The sequence below is a fragment of the Emys orbicularis genome, unplaced genomic scaffold, assembly GCF_028017835.1.
Source record: "Emys orbicularis isolate rEmyOrb1 unplaced genomic scaffold, rEmyOrb1.hap1 scaffold_92, whole genome shotgun sequence".
Taxonomy (NCBI): domain Eukaryota; kingdom Metazoa; phylum Chordata; order Testudines; family Emydidae; genus Emys; species Emys orbicularis.
In genome coordinates this window covers 61,021-78,038 of record NW_027045200.1, presented here as the reverse complement: position 1 = coordinate 78,038, position 17,018 = coordinate 61,021, and the positions used below count along the sequence as shown (strand labels likewise).

At 57.2% G+C, this 17,018-nt stretch overlaps 1 protein-coding gene across 1 annotated transcript; it reads right to left on the bottom strand.

Moving 5' to 3' along the window:
• Positions 1–1,259: 1,259 nt before the first annotated feature.
• LOC135895108 (dynamin-1-like protein) lies at positions 1,260–11,935 on the bottom strand. Its single transcript, XM_065423178.1, has 18 exons — positions 11,886–11,935; positions 11,342–11,469; positions 10,654–10,804; positions 10,191–10,237; positions 9,809–9,880; positions 9,311–9,397; positions 8,810–8,972; positions 7,938–8,058; positions 7,480–7,611; positions 6,885–7,091; positions 6,572–6,692; positions 5,617–5,772; positions 4,150–4,239; positions 3,020–3,118; positions 2,731–2,874; positions 1,970–2,079; positions 1,691–1,850; positions 1,260–1,621 (listed from the first exon to the last, which is right to left on the bottom strand). Exons 2-18 carry the CDS (start codon positions 11,441–11,443, stop codon positions 1,565–1,567), a joined length of 2,019 nt encoding a protein of 672 aa, XP_065279250.1. The 5' UTR covers positions 11,444–11,469; positions 11,886–11,935; the 3' UTR covers positions 1,260–1,564.
• Positions 11,936–17,018: the final 5,083 nt, after the last annotated feature.

Here is a 17,018-nt window from a genome sequence, read left to right as displayed (position 1 = left end):
TGTCCTTAACTGTACTGGGCATAGATTTGTTTCCTTATGCCCTTTTGCCTCCCTTATCAATTTTCTACATTTCCTAGGTTCTGCTTTATATTAATCTTTCATGTTCTTCCATTTGTTTATATATATATATATATATATATAAATATAAATAAATAAATAAACACTCTTTCCTCTCCAATCAGACCCACAACCTCCACCTCTAGCTGAGGGAGGTCCAGTTCTTAAGGCACCAGGGACCATGCTGCGAACCAGACCCTCTTGCATAGTTATGATCCCTGCATTTCAGCCCGAGATGCCACCTGAAAGGTGTTGCAATGCTGTGCTGCCGTGAGTGGAATATTGCTCAGAGCTGGGTGAATTTCCCATCCTTTATTCTGACATACAAAAGTGTTGCTACCAAAATCCTCCCCCTATCTCCTCCACCCCATGCATCATCCAACAGACCTTGGTCTTCTAGGGCACACTATGGAGTCTCTCTGAGCTGGCCAGCCCATCTCCCCTTTAGAGAGGGGGGGCTGCATTAGGCTAGTGGAGCCTGATCTCACCCCCACACCCCATGCATCCTCTTCTCCAAGGGACTGGAAGCCCTGTCTGAAGCTCGTGAGACAAGAAGGGAGCTATCGACTGGGGAGAGCAGGGGCTGTTGACTAATTTACATATTAACTGTGGATAATTTGGGGACAGTAGGGTATGATTTTGGCTAACTGTTGTAGTTGGGGCCCATATTTTGGAGACTGTTCTGTTGGGAGCCCCCTGGACGAGGCCTGGACCATGACTGGGCTTGTGGGTTATGCTGACGAGGACAACTGTTTGCCAAAGTCGGGGGGGGAAATGATGTGTCCCCAGGTGGTTGTGGGCGCGTTTCCTTAGGGGTCAGGGATGGTAGGTGAGGCCGTTAATGCCTGGGCCAAGAAAAGCAGCGCCACTGAACTGGTTCCCGGCTGAGAAGTAGAGTCTGGATGCAGCAAAACAAGATCTCTTCCCTGCCGAGAAGCAGCCTCTGCAGCGGGAGCAGAGTGGCAGCCCAGGTCTCCAGGGAGAGCTGCCAGGGGTGGAGGAAGCACCAGTCGTGGGTGAGATCTACGCTCCGCAACTACCAACTGTGCACCAAGAGACAGAACAAAATGGCAGCGTAGGCTGCTGACTGGTGCCCATACTGCATTAGCCACTCAGTGCACCCATCACTTCCCTTCCACCTTGAAATTCTTTAGGCTGCAGGTGTCACCCCAGGTAACAATCCAAGCCAGCTCTTTGCACAAACGGGTTTTATTCCATAACACCAACCCACCATTGGAGCGGCTCAGATACACAGGCAGCAAAGAACAGGGGGAGGGTGTGTGTGTGTGGTGTCTCTGCCACTGTCCCTCCATCTCCCCCCCCCCCCCCCACCACCACCACACACAGGGAGTAGAAACACTCAGCTTCTCTGGACACCCCCACAGGTCAGCAGGGGTGTTTGTGACACCAAGTCAGGCAGGCTCTGGGCAGGTAGGGGTGCCCCCCTGGAACCATGCTGGAACAGCAGAGCAGAGCCCGGGGCTTGGTTTGTAGGCACAGCCTCCCCTCACCAGAGTTGCGTCTCCCGGATCTCAGAGATGGTCTGGCTGGCTCGCTGCAAGGCCTGATGGGAGACAGAAGACATTAGCACAGGCAGGGGGCAGAGAGACTACCCCCACACTCCTCCCCTCACCTGGAGCAGCCCAGCAGCCTCCTTGCGCTGCTGTGCCATGTCCTCTGACTCTGTGAGCAGCATGTCCAGCAGCTGCTGCTTGTATAGCTGCCCAACCAGCTGGCTCTGCAGATGGTCCTTGACATAGTTCACCAGGAAATGCATGACCGTCTTGGGGACGCTGTGGAGGAGGGGCAGAGGTCACAAGGGCGCCCATCTAGAGCCCTTTCAACTCCCCGTGGCCCTTAAGGGTCCAGGAGAGGGACTGCAGCCTCACCCCCTCGTCCCCCCACATCTTACCTGTCCTGGATGCTTTTGCGCACAATGAGGAAATAGGATTTGATGAGTCTGCGGATCACCTCGCAATCCCGCTGCTCCCGCTGGCTCAGCTTCCGTGTGGCCGGCATGGGCTGTGGGAAGAGAGATAGGGCATAGGACTTCAAGGGAAATGGGGGTCCCACCACGCAGGGCCTTCCCCCAGGGATAACAGTAGTAAGGTTATAAACCAGGCAATCTCCAGTAGCACAACGCTGGGATCACACGCAAAGGTCAGAAAATTCTCCAACAAGGAGGTGGGTTGAAGCTGAAGCTTGAAACATTGAGACTGGAATATAATAATTAAATAATTAATGGAGATATCCCATCTCCTAGAACTGGAAGGGACCTTGAAAGGTCATCGAGTCCAGCCCCCTGCCTTCACTAGCAGGACCAAGTACTGATTTTGCCCCAGATCCCCAAGTGGCCCCCTCAAGGATTGAACTCACAACCCTGGGTTTAGCAGGCCAATGCTCAAACCACTGAGCTATCCCTCTGCCCCCAAATAAGTCAGAAATTGTTAAGAGTGAAAGAATGGATTGTGGTGCATTGTCCAGCACTGGCCTGTGGGTGTTGTGGGGTGTGTGTGTCAGACTAGATGATCAGGATGATCCCTGCTGGCCTTGGAAGCAAAGCAGCTCTGAAAAGGCACAAAGGGAGCCAGAGCAGCGAGGTTGGCCCAGACACAGGTCTCCTGCTGTCACTACCCCACCATCACCTGCCTGTGTGGGGAGGGGGTAACTCACCGTGTCCAGCAGATTGACAGCATGGGAGCGACTGGGGCTGGAATACATGGGGGGCTGGACGTTCCCCTTGAGCTTCTCCTCCATGCCAGCATCCTCCACTTTGTCACTCTTCCAACGCCGGATCCCCTCCGCAGGGGGGTCATTCTGTGGAGAGCAGAGACCAGCTGGCCACCAGCATGCCATGAAAGGGGGTGGGGGTGGGGCGACACTGGTGCCCAGTGGGGGGGGGGGGGAGAGGGAGCAGAGGCTCAGTAGCGGGACATGGGGGAGGGGAGCAGAGAGGCATTACCTTGCTGCTGCTGACAGAGGCAGACACCAGCGCTGTGTCAATGAAGTCCGGGTGCTTGGTGTTGATATAGGCGAGCTCGATTGCAACCAGATTATGAACCTTCAGGGGAGAGAGATGGGATGGGAGGGGGCCCAGCATGGTGGATTAAAAACAAAAAACCCTGTGAGCTTCGAAAACAAAACAATATATGTGATTTTTGTTGTGAAGCTGTTTAAAATAATATTGAGAGTATTGTAAGCTTAGCCCTTAACACAAGTTGCCAGAATTGTAATGGATTTTAATCAAAAGCAGTACGTTTGCTGCTGACATCTTAAAGAACATCAAACCGCGGAAGTCACTGGCTCAGCATTGGGAACCAGAGTTTGTTGAAAGTTAAACCAGGTTTCAATAGCAGAGAGAATACTTCCTTCATTTCAGTTTGTTCAAAGTTCAAAACCCAACTGGGCGTTGGACAAGCTGGAATCCTTGTAAAATCTCAGACTGGAAGAGGGAAACAACTAGTAGATCTTGTCCTCTTACACTTAACTTTCATTCAAAGGACATGGTGAAAGGCCTGTATTGAATATATCAGTTAGTTTTAAATGCAAAACATGTTTTGATTGACATTTGTTCTTCTGGACCCAGCACATTTAAGGTAATTTAATTTCCTTACTTGTAATTTGTGTCAAGCTCTATTTGGATGGAAACTGGAATTCCATTAAAAATGCCCAGAAACAGCATTTAATTGTTTTTATTAATTATCTAGTAAATAAAAATGCATAATTCACCATTTTCTAATATCAGAAAATTAAACTCTGAATCAATGTAGGTTCAGCTACAGAATGGTTTAAATAAACGTGTACAGATCTAGTGTAGCCACCTGCTTTGCCGAAAGAAGATGATATTTAGCTGCAAATTAACATGGTTTAATGGTTATCAGCCAGTGAGAATCCACCTTTTAAGTTATTTTCCTAAAAAATACAAATGCAAAATATGATTAAAGTTGGTGATTTTTAAAGTGCATTTTCCCACTTGCTGACTTAAATCAATCTGCCCTGGGACACAGACTTCAACCCCCACACCCATATCAGCCCCCTACCCTGCATGGATCCCAGATGTCCCATAGCAGCCCCCTCCCCCTGGGGTGTTACCATCTCGTTGGTGATGGGCAGCCTCTGCCGCAGGACACCCGTCACCACCTCCACAATCGCTTCATGCAATTTGGGGAAGCGCAGCAGCTCCTGGGGAGGGGAAGAGAGGAAAGACCTTGGAAATGTTGAAACTTCAAAAGATGGCTACTGCGATGTGCCGGACACAAATGGGCCCACGGCTTAGCCAGAGACTGCTCCAGCTGTGTGTGATGACTGCAGGCCAGAGCTCTGCTTGGGCCCACTTTTAAAGCCCAATCTGGCCCTGAACCCAACACTTCCCCCGGCAAGCGTGGCAGCGCCTTTCACAGCCTGACACTTGTAGTCAGGTCCTGGTGGATTTTGGGTCCAGTTGCAGGGCTCTGTGGCAGATCCTGGGACAGGTAAAAGTACCACCTTGGACAGGCAGGGTCCAGCCGCCCCCCCCCCCCCCCAAAATAGTGGTTACACCACCTGATTGCATGCTGTGTTATTTTACTGTAGGAACCCATGGGGGTCAGGGAATCAAACCCCAGTTGCACAGCACCCAAGTTACAGGGCAGGAGTCACAGAACCCCTCACTGGTCCAGGTGGACCCCCAAACCATCACACACACCCCGGGGGGATTGCACAGACTGGGTCAGAGCAGGCTTGAGAGGCCCAGAGATAGAGAAGGGGCTTTGGTATCAAGGGTGAGTGTAACCCAGAAACAGACACGAGACCGTACCCAGAGGGCAAAGCCAGTAGGCAGGGTATGAGGCGCTCAGGAGGGCTCAGGGGGAAGACGGGGGGACATGAGGGGCACAGCAGGTCTGGCGACGGGGGGGGGGGGGGGTATGTTTTCACGGTAAACCCTTTTATCTGAGATGAACGCACTGTGCGGCAGGGAAAACCCCGGCAGAGCCCATTGGGGAAAACTGAGGCAAACTACAGGCACTGGCCTAAGGTCAGACACCCCCATGGAGGTGGGGGTTTCCAGGGGGCTGGGCTGGGTGTTCCAGGTACTTGCATGTTGTACGTGGAGCAGGGCTGGATGATGGGGTGTGTGTGTGTGTGGAGATCCCCGAGGTGGGGATGGGGGGTCCCCATGTACCTGTGTGTTGTAGGTGAAGCGGGGCTGGATGATGCAGGGTGGGGGGTCCCCCGGGGAGGGTCCCAGGTACCTACATGTTGTAGGTGGAGCTGGGCTGGATTATGGGGGGCCCCCAGGGGGTGTCCCCAAGTACCTGCATGTTGTATGTGGAGCAGAGCTGGATGATGGGGGGGGTGAGGGTCCCTGAGGTGGGGGTGGGGGTGTCCCAGGTACCTGCGTGCTGTAGGTGGAGCAGGGCTGGATGATGGGGGGGGTACCTGCGTGCTGTAGGTGGAGCAGGGCTGGATGATGGGGGGGGTGAGGGTTCCCAGGGGGAGGGGGTACCTGCGTATTCTACGTGGAGCAGGGCTGGATGATGGGGGGGGGGGGGTCAGGGTTCCCGGGGGGAGGGGGGGTACCTGCGTGTTGTAGGTGGAGCAGTGCTGAATGATGCGCTGCAGCTCCTCGTGCACTAGCTCCACACAGCGCAGGCTCGGGTCCTCCAGACGCTTGATCTGACGTTTCACCAGCAGCTCGAAGGAGACCTCGGGCACGAAGAGGGCGGGACGGGGACCCTGGGGGGGGGGAGGCAGGGACCTCATCAGAGCAGTGGCTTCTCCAGTGGGGATGGAGAGACACCCCCACCCCCAGTCACCACCCAGCCTCATCCCATTCTCTACTCCCCTGGGGCACAGAAACCCAGGAGGGGGCTAGTCAGGACACAAGGGGGGAGCCGGTCCCAGGCAGCCGCAGCGAGATGGGACTGAGGGTGTTGTGGGGTGGGCACCCCCAGCCCCAGGGGTACATCCCACTCCAGGGGACTGGGAGAGGGGGCACATACACACACTCGCCCCACAGTCCACTATGGTCTGTTACCCCCCATCATGGCTCGGTACCATCCCCAACATGGTATGTATGGGGGAGGGGTGAAAGACTAGGGAAGAGGTCCATAGCGTGTATAGTCAGGCGGTGTTACCCTACCATGCAGGGCTGAGGCATGGGAAGGGGCACCATGGGGGGCTGGCAGGGTGCTCGGGCTCCAGCAAGGAAAGGGGGTGTCACAGGGGGACAGAAGGGGCAGGGTGGTACGGCCAAGCCAGGGGCTAGCCTTCCGAAGCCAGCTGTTCACACGCCGCCCATGGCTTTGCAGTCTCCTCTGTATCATTAACAACAGCTTAAGAGGACAGCGGATGGCATTTGCCATGGTGCTGGGCAGGCCGAGGTCTCTGGTACCAAACCGCGCAGCTCGCTTCGCACTGTTTAATGTGGGACAGTGACTGGGCCATGGGAACATCTGTGGCCCATTTATTCCATCTAATTAATAGAACAGGGGCCAGTGGAGGGGGTACTGCCCGGGGGGGGAGGGTACCATACCGTGGCATTGCGAATGGCCGTCAGGATGTCCAGCATCGTGAGCCCAGCCAGCGGGTCAATGGACTCCAACGTCCGGCCGAATGTCTCGTGGAAAATGTAGCACATGCGGGCACCCCCGCAGCTGGGGGAATGGTGGGGGGGGGGGGGGGGAAGAGACATAGAAGGGTTGGGAGGGGGCTTAGAAACAGTAGCCAAAGCACAGCCCCCCCTAAAATGGCCACACACCCCTGCCCCCCGACCTCTCAGCTCCCAGGTATCTGCACTGCAGTTCCTGCCCTTGAGGGGGCAGGCCCGCCTCCCCCCCAGCACTCACAGCTCTGAGGTCTCAATGTTCCGGGCCGTGCCCTCGATGGTGTGGCAGTACTCGGTGGCGAACTTGGTGATGATCTGCAGCAGCGTGGCATTCTTGTCCTCAATGGGCTGCCCGTAGCTCTGCAGGACGGACTGGTACTGGGCCGTCAGCACATTCACCCGGGTTTTCAGCTCCGGCAGGCAATCCCGGATGTGGTGCATCAGCAGCCTGGGGCACGGCACAGGAATGAGCCTCCCGGCCCCCAGCGCTGACAGCCAGGGCTCAGCTGCTCTGCTGGGGTGACTCCAGGGTCTCCTGCGCCATGTGCTACCCTGCTCCTCCTGCTGCCCCCCCTCTAGTGGCACTGAGTTCTGCAGGAGAATGTCAGGTATGACACTCACCCACACACCCCTTTCTGGTCAGCTGTAAACGGGCTCACTTCTATTCCGTCTGCCGGGGCAGCACACACCCCTCCGCCCTTTTCCTTCTCTGCAACAGATCCCTTAACTGCACCCTCCCCAGCCCTAGTCCTCTGGCCCCGATGCCGCGCCAGGGACAGCAGAGCCCCAGCTGCACAGATCCTAGCCAGCACTGCTCCTCCCCAGCTGGTACCCACCGGTTGAGGGTCTTGGCCAGATGCCGGGTGCCATTGCGGTTGGCCAGCGATGGGTATCGCTTCTGCAGGAAGCCCTGCTCATCCTGCAGTGACTCCGTGATGCTCTTCCCGGTGTTGATGTCATGCTGGCTCCTGGGAGGGGCGGGACAGAGTCATTTGTCTGTCCCCCCTCCCCCTCCATTCCAGGCTGGGGGGGAACATTGGGTTTGCTGCCCCCCTGCAACATCTCCAATCCCCCAAACTCCAGCACAGTGCCCCCATCCCACCACCAAAGACTTTCTCCACAGCCCTCCACCCCCCAAACTCCAATGCAGTCCCCCAACTCCACGCACACACCTCCAAACTCCAGCCACGTCCTGCCCTTCCCACCTCTCAGCAGCCCCCCCATGCCCTACATCTCCACAGCCCCTCCACCGGCTCTATGCAGCCCCCCCCCGGACCACCACCCTCCTGCCCACCTGTTCACCACCCCAATGATGCCCAGTTTGACAGGGATGACCCGGCCCATCAGAACGTCCATGGCGTCCGTCCCAGCATCCATCAGGTCCAGCTTGGTGACCACGGCCAGTGTGCGGCGTCCTGCAGGAGGGGAGGGGTAGGGATGATCAGGCAGGCCCAGGCTCAGAGTCGGAGACCTAGGCCCAGGCTATACTTACCCACCTAATGACGTGGGTCAGGGTGTGAAACCCCCCACAGCGACCTAACCCCCAGCGCAGACGCTGCTGTGCTGGCAGACCAGTGTTTCTGGCACTAGGTGGCATTCCTACAGCACCAGGAAAACCCCCTCCATCGGGTACCCGCGTCTGGGCCGGCACGGCCGCTGGAGCCCCGCAGCACAGCCAGGGCAGGAGGCAGACTCCCAGGAGGTTTTGGAGCAGCAGGGCAGGTGATCCAGCCGACACAGACTCTGACCTAAGCCTGACTTTTCTTCTCTAGCCTGGACCCTCCGATCCTGGACTGCAGGGGACCAACAAACATCAGCGGGTTTTGCTAAGGCCGCCCCGCGTCTCTCCCGGTCCCTGCTGCCTGCAGCGCTCCCATGAGGGTGAAGTCTCTGCTAGGGACCCAAACTCCCCTGGACTGGTGGAGAGCCACAGAGAGGAACAGGGGGGCTGGAGCCCAAGGGAGTTATGGGGGAACAAAGCCAGAGCCTCGCACATTAAAAGGGGGGGGCACTCCCTAAAGAGAGTCTGTGAAGGCTGCAGCACCAAACACCCAGTAAATCCACTGCATCCCCCTCACCACCTGCCTCCACTCCCACCATGCAGGGCTCACAGCCCACCAGCTCTCAACCCCACCCATGCCCTGGGGGAGCCCCACACATCAGTACCATCGGGGTCAACATCCCGGGCCAGCTTGAGCGCCTCAGACGTGGCCATGTCGGTGTTGGCAGCTGTCACAGCCAGGATCAGGCAGTTCGGGTTGGAGACGTAGGATAAGATCATCTCCCGCACCTGGCCCTCAATGTCGGGGGGCTGGTCCCCCACAGGCACCTGTGGAGGGGAGAGAAGAGTGAGTGCAGGCTCCTGCCAGACAAGATACAGGCGAGCCCGGACTGCTGGGTTCTCTCCCCAGCTCTGGGATGAGAGCAGGGTCTGGTGGTTAGAGCAGGAGGGGCTGGGAGCCAGGACTCATGGTTACAGACACCAACTGGCTGAGGGTCCGTAGTTGGGAAGGTCTCCCAGTGAGAACAGGAATAAGCCGGATTTTGGAAATATCCCCCTAGCGGCAGCTTTGACAGACACCCACAGTGGGGCATTACCCCTCCCCACCCCATCCAAGGACCCTTCCCCATCCCATCCCCCAACACCATGGGGCACCTGCCTCTCACCTTGGTGATCCCCGGTAGGTCGACCAGTGTCAGGTTCAGGACATGTGGGGAGTAGATCTTCAGATACAGGGGCTCCGGGCCGATCCCCTGCAGGGCAATAACCAGCAGAGTTAGAGCAGAGGGGGCTGGGATCAGGACTCCTGGGTTCTCTCCCGGGCTCTGGGAGGGGAGGGGGGTCTGCTGGAGTAGAGCAGGGGGGGCTGGGAGCCAAGACTCCTGGGTTCTCTCCCCAGCTCTGGGAGGGGAGGGGGGTCTGGTGGGTTAGAGCGGGGGGGGGGGTCTGGGAGCCAAGACTCCTGGGTTCTCTCCCCAGCTCTGGGAGGGGAGGGGGGTCTGGTGGGTTAGAGTAGTGGGAGGCTGGGATCAGGACTCCTGGGTTCTCTCCCCAGCTCTGGGAGGGGAGTGGGGGCTGGTGGGGTAGAGCAGGTGGGGCTGGGATCAGGACTCCTGGTTTCACACACAAACATTGGGGAGGTCTATGTCACAGGTGTTCATTACCTTGTTGGTTCCTGTCGTCCTCTCGGTCTCAGTCTCGATCTCCTGCCGGATCTCATCGAAGTCAGTGAAGGTCTGAGAGGGGACAGAGAGTCAGGGCTGGCCCTGAGACAGGCTCCATGGCCCCTGGTGGCACTTCCCTCTGCCCAGAAGCTAACAGTACATGGAGAGGGGGCGTGCAATGACCCAAAGCCAGGATGGGCAAAGGAGGCTGCCCCCCACCTCCAGCAAAAGACAGGGATGGGTGCTGGGAATATCACCCCATTACACCTTAACAGACAGGTCAGGGAGGGGCATCCCCCACCCCTCCAATTACCATTATTTCCCCCCAAGACCCAGACAGGGGTTGAGGGGGCCACCCCCAGATCCCAAGCAGGGCCCCTACCTTGTGCTTGCAATGCAGGAAGGTCGCCCACTCCTCAGCCTGGGTACCTGCTGGGAGAGCCAATTTGGGGTCACTCTCAGCCCCCCAGAACATGGACAGGGCTTCAAGGGCTTGCGCAGCCCCACTCCAAGAAGCTCTGTTTCGGACCCTGGCTCCCCATAGGAACCACTGGCTTCAACCCACAGACACGGGCTCCCCAGCAGTAGGGAGAGAGGGGGTCACAGTGAGCCAGACACCTTGGGATCTCACCACCTCAGCCCTTGGGGTCTCTATCCTCAACCTCCCAGAGCTGGGAGGGGGTGGGGGGCCTCCCAGTGAATGGTACTGCAGAGCAAGGGAGAGAACCCAGGAGTCCTGACTTCCAGCTCCCCCCCCCAACCACTATACCCCACTCCCCCTAACCCTAACACCTCCTGTCCCCTCAGCCCAGGGAGAGCCCACCTGCCTCCCAGCACCCCCTTACTTGTCTCCCCACTGGCTGCACGTTGCCGCTCCTCCAGCGATGGCACGTTCACCAGCTGCAGGACCAGAGGCCGCCGGGTGACAATGCCTGAGCCCCGGGGCAGGAAGTCGCGACCCACAATGCTCTCCAGAACCGAGCTCTTCCCGCTGCTCTGTGATGAGGGGAGAGACGGGGTTAAGGCTGGAGGGGACAGGAGGGTGAGGGGCAGCCAGATGGGGTGGGGAGAGGGAGAAAAGGAGCCTGGACCTTCAGAGATTAGAGGGTGTTGGGGGGGTCTCACCTGGACCCCAGTAGGGCAAGGAAGGGAAGGGTGGGGGGTCTCACTTGGGCCCCAATCACCACGATCTGGGGCAGCTGGATCCCCCCAGGGAGGGAAGGGTGGAGCTGGGAGGGGGGAAGGCGGGGGGTCTCACCTGGACCCCAATGGGGCAGCTGGATCCCCCCAGGGAGGGAAGGCGGGGGTCTCACCTGGGCCCCAATCACCACAATCTGGGGCAGCTGGATCCCCCCAGGGAGGGAAGGGTGGAGCTGGGAGGGGGGAGGTCTGGGGTCTCACCTGGACCCCAATGGGGCAGCTGGATCCCCCCAGGGAGGGAAGGGTGGAGCTGGGAGGGGGGAGGTCTGGGGTCTCACCTGGACCCCAATGGGGCAGCTGGATCCCCCCAGGGAGGGAAGGCGGGGGTCTCACCTGGGCCCCAATCACCACAATCTGGGGCAGCTGGATCACCTCGGCCCCCACCGTGTTGAAAATCTCCTGCAGTTTGTTGATCACGGGGATCAGGGTCTCCATGGCAGGGCCGGGTTCGGGGCTCCTCCCTACAAGGGGACATGGGGCACCCCTCAAATCAACCGGGAGCCAGCACAGCCCCGCAGCCAAAAATAGAACCCAGGCGTCCGGGCTCCCCCCGCCCCGCACAGGCACGGAGCGGACCCAGGCGTCCGGGCTCCCCCCGCCCCGCACAGGCACGGAGCGGACCCAGGCGTCCGGGCTCCCCCCGCCCCGCACAGCCACGGAGCGGACCCAGGCGTCCGGGCTCCCCCCGCCCCGCACAGCCACGGAGCGGACCCAGGCGTCCGGGCTCCCCCCGCCCCCCACAGGCACGGAGCGGACCCAGGCGTCCGGGCTCCCCCCGCCCCCCACAGGCACGGAGCGGACCCAGGCGTCCGGGCTCCCCCCGCCCCGCACAGGCACGGAGCGGACCCAGGCGTCCGGGAAGGGTTCGCCCCGTTACCTGCTCTCAGGCCCCGGCTCCAGCCCCATTCACTCCCCAACCCGGAAGCACCGCCCCGCCCCTCTCCGCTCCCTATTGGTCCGAGACCCCAGGAGTCCTATCGCTATTGGCGGAGGGGCCATCAATCACTGCCCAACGCCCTTCCTCTAATCCCATAACAGGAGAGTGGCTCGGCGGGAGGGCTGAGGCTGGAGGGTTATTGGCTGGTTCTCGCACCAATCAGCGGGGCAATGGGCTCCGCGGCGGCCATGTTTGAAAGGGGCAACGTGAGGGCAACGTAAATGGCCATGTTTGCTAGTATCAGAGGGGTAGCGTTAGTCTGGATCTGTAAAGAGCCCTGTGGCACCTTATAGACTAACAGCGTTGGACCAAGTGGGCATTCACCCACGAAAGCTCATGCTCCAATACGTCTGTTAGTCTATAAGGTGCCACAGGACTCTGTTGCTTTTTACATGTTTGATGGGGCGGCTCAGACTAAAGGGCCACCTGCAATGCCCCTCTGCCATGTACATTGGCCAAACCGGAGAGTCTCTACGCAAAAGAATAAATGGACTCAAATCTGACATCAGGAATTATAACATTCAAAAACCAGTAGGAGAACACTTCAATCTCCCTGGTCACTCAATAACAGACCTAAAAGTGGCAATTCTTCAACAACAAAAATTCAAAACAGACTTGTGACGAACTGGGACTGTTCTTACTGTGGGCTTTGAATGCTGACAGGGGAGTGTGGCTAGGATAGTCTGCATTGGGGGATGGGAGACTGACCGACGGAGAATACCTGAGCATGTAACGTGAGAACCCAGGAAGGGGTTAGAGGCCAGGCGACACCTTTGCCCGGGAAACTGAACAAAGGCTGTGGGAGGGGTCGCTGAAGGCAGAGTTTCGGGAGCTGGCTAGTGACCATGGCTGGGAGGCAGACGGGGCTCTGACCTCCCAGGGGGGCTAGGGTGCCTGGGGACCCCAAGATGGACCTAACTGAGGGGGTCCTGTTGTCTGCGCCTGCAAGACCTGTCTTGGACTGTATTCCTGTCGTCTAAATAAACCTTCTGCTTTACTGGCTGGCTGAGAGTCATGGTGGATCGCAGGAAGCCGGGGGTGCAGGGCCTGGTGTCCCCCCACTCTCCGTGACAAGACTCCAACGTGAAACTGCAGAACTGGAATTAATTTGCAAACTGGACACCATTCAATTAGGCCTGAATAAAGACTGGGAGTGGTTGGGCCATTACAAAACCTAAACCTAATTTCCCCCTACTGTTACTCTCACCTTCTGGTCAACTGTTCAAAATGGGCCACTCTCATTACCACTACAAAAGTTATTTTCAGGGCCGCCCAGAGGATTCAGGGGGCCTGGGACAAAGCAATTTCGGGGGCCCCTTCCATAAAAAAAAGTTGCAATACCATAGAATACTATATTCTCGTGGGGGCCCCTGTGGGCCCAGGGCCTGGAGCAAATTGCCCCACTTGCCCCCCTCCCCTCCCCCGGGCGGCCCTGGTTATTTTTTCCTCCCTTGGTATCCTACTGTTAATTGAATTGTCTCATTGGACTGACCTCTCACTTGGTAAGGCAACTCCCATCTTTTCATGTATTTATACCTGCTCCTGTATTTTCCACTCCATGCATCTGATGAAGTGGGTTCTAGCCCACGAAAGCTTATGCCCAAATAAATTTGTTAGTCTCTAAGGTGCCACAAGGACTCCTCGTTGTTTTTACTTATACAGACTAACACGGCTGCCACTGTGAACCCCATCTTGGCTAGGACCATTGTGGGAGCCATCTTTGTTTAGGGCACAGTGAGGCTTCATCTTCCATAGGGTGAAGGCTGGCAGCCATCTTAGATATGGGAAAAAGGCACAAAGGGAGAGAGGCTCCACCCCCCTTGTCCAGTAGCCTAGTGGTTAGAGCACACGCCTGGGACACAGGCGATCCAGGTTCAAACCCCATCCCTGCCCCATGGGGAGGAAGGGTCTCCCTGAGCCTAGGGGAAACCCTGTGGGCTATGGGGGTGCTCCAGCCCCAGAAGCCTCTCCACCTCTCCTGTCAAATCTGCATCACTTTATGTAAAACACACTCACTGGGCCACCGAGCACAGGGGCGGACGCGCAGACTCTCCCTGCCACCTCCGTGGTACCGAAAACCGAAGACCTGTGGCACTGCCGAGTGCGCCGAGCACTGTGATGCAGGGAGAATGTCTGCTGAGAGCTTTACAAAGACAATGTGTGCCTTGGTTTCCCTCTCTCCTTTGCATCGCCACCCAATGGAGGGAGGGGGAAGTGTTAATGCTGCTCTTGGAGCAGCACGGGCAACATGAGATGTGTCTAGGGGCTTGGCTACACTTAAAACGCCGCTATAGTGCTCCCGTGTCAACGCTACGTACACCGATAGGAGAGGTTCTCCTGATGCCGTAGTTAATCCACCTCCTTGAGAGGCCGTAATTAGATCTCCCAGCAACCTAGCATTGTCTACACCAGGGGTTAGGTGGCTTAACCACACCGCTCAGGAGGGTGGCTTTTTCACATCCCTGAGTGACGGAGTTAACAACTTAATTTTTTGGTGTGGACCAGGCCTAGGGTGGATGAATGGATGACAGAACTGGGTGAAACTGACTCAGATCAACAGAGGAGCTGGAAAGCCCATGAGTCACTCCCAATGACTGAACAAGCAACACCTAACATGAGGAAACAGGGCAGGCAGAAGGTATGACCTCAATGGGAGAAGAACAAAGGAGAAAGGTTTCAGAGTAGCAGCCGTGTTAGTCTGTATCCGCAAAAAGAACAGGAGTACTTGTGGCACCTTAGAGACTAACAAAGGAGAAAGGGGTGAAGTGGCTGGAATAACATCAGCTGTTCAGAGAGAGACACAGGGCTCTCCCACCTGGGTTTCAGGCCTGCTCTATACTAGGAAAGTACGTCGGTGTAACTACGTCACTCAGGAGTGTGAAAAAACAGGCCTGGAAGAAGCAAATATGGTTCCTCCAGCAGCGTTGCTCAAGGGAGATGCGGCTCTGTCATAACCTTCATTTCACCACGCTGCCCTAAGCACTTTCAGACGCCATAGGCCAGGGGACAGAGAAATTGTTACCTGGTGTCACCGCAAATAGGACCAGCCTTGCGCCCGGAAGGGCCGCGGAATGAGCCTTCTGCAGGAGTCTGGCTTGGCCGGATTCGCTGCTGGAGCCATGGAGAGAGACAGAGATTGCTGCCTCTCACCATGAGGCCAGAGTCGTGGAGGCCACATGCCAGCCCCTGGGGGGTTCTGTGGGGTCTGGCGCACTAAAAGGGTCACTCCCAAGGGCGGGGTTACAGACGGGGCATTGACCAGAGCCTGGGAACCCATGACACAGGGGCCTATGTCCTTTTGTAGATCTGATCCTCAGTGCCAGCCATCTTGAATTAGGGTAGCCTGCATCTGAATGGGGCAGAGGTGAGAGCCCATGCACACGCATGGTCGGACAGCTACGATGCACTGCCCTGCCCCCCGGCACGGCATGCTGCCCCATGGACACTGGCCTGGCAGGTTGCAGAACCAGGTGGGCCTGTCCCACGGCTGGAGCTGCTGGCATAACTGGAGGCGGCGACGGGAAATCAAAGTGCAAGATGGTGCTTTTCTTTGTGTTGTAAGAGACCAGGGGAAGTGAAGGATTGCAAAAGAGAGAGGTGGGGAGAACACGCATACCCCCCCCTACCCATACACACATGCCCTCCCACACACCTGAGTGCTGGAGGCATAAGGAAACGAGATAAAAAGAATAAACCTATGTGTATTTGTCTGACCAAGGCCAGGAAGATAAAAACAACAAGGAATCCCAGAGCAGAGTAACACAAACACACACTGCCATGGAGAGCTGGGGGAGGGCGGGGGATAGATAGAAATAGAGATAGATAGGGTGTATGGAGATCGAGGGGGGGATGGGGTGTATGGGGATGGATAGATGAATGGGGAGGTCTAGATAGCGGGGTGTGTATGGGGCTAGATAGCACCTATTCCAGGGGTTCTCAAACTGGGGGTTGGGACCCCTGAGGGGGTTGCGAGGGTTATTACATGGAGGGTTGTGAGCTGTCAGCCTCCACCCCAAACCCCACTTTGCCTCCAGCCTTTATAATGGTGTTAAATATATTAAATTTATTTTTAATGTATAAGGGGGGTTGCACTAAGAGGCTTGCTGTGTGAAAGGGGTCACCACTACAAAAGTTTGTGAACCACTGGCCTATTCAATGCCATACATCCCCAGCTATCTCTCCCCATACATGCCCCCTCGATCTAACTCCCAATGGTGATGGTGATGCCAGGACTCCATGTCTCCATCCCAGCCCCAGCTGCCTTTCTGGAAGCTGCTTTATCCAAATACAAAGGATTGGTCTCAGTACAAGGGTAAATGGATGAGTCTCAGGTCGGACTGAGGGCTAATGGTCCCCTGGATCTCACAATCTGTCCCTCCTGGCTGCTGAACCCCTGGCCCCAAGCCACTAAGCTGCAGCTCTCTCACTTCACCCCCTGTGGAGCAGTGGCTCTTGGCCCTCCCAGTAACCCAGTGAATGTGCCACCAGGAGATGGGTCTGAGCCCAGACCCACAGGGTCTGTAATCTGGGCTGGCAGCTCCTCCTGGGGACCTGGCTCTTTAACTCAGCGTCTGGGGCTGCTGGGTTTATGGGCACCTTATCAGCCCAGGCATTATGGGATCAGCCCTGAAATCCAGCCCCTTCCCCTGCTCATTTCGCTCCAGGCCTCCTTTTATCCTTGTCAACAAAGGGCTCAGCCGCTCCCAGGCCTGGGACTTCCCCAGGCCTGACCGACCTACAGGGCTGTGTCCATAGGGAACAGGGGAGAGCAGAGAGTCAAAACAGGCCTCGCCCAGCACTGAGACGCAGCCCTACTGGCATGGGGCCCAGGGGGGCAATTTACACGGGGACCCCTTGCCGGGTGCTGAGATGTGGCCCCTCCAGGTAGGGCACAGGGGCTGTTTAGATGGGTGGACCCCTCGCCTGGTGCTGAGACACCACCCCTCCAGGTGGGGCATGAGGGGACACATACTAAGGTCCCCTTCACACTTGGCTTGGAGATGTAGCCACCTCTGGGGTGAGGCGCTGGGGCTGTTTATACACTAAGTACAGGCTAAAAGAACAGGAGTACTT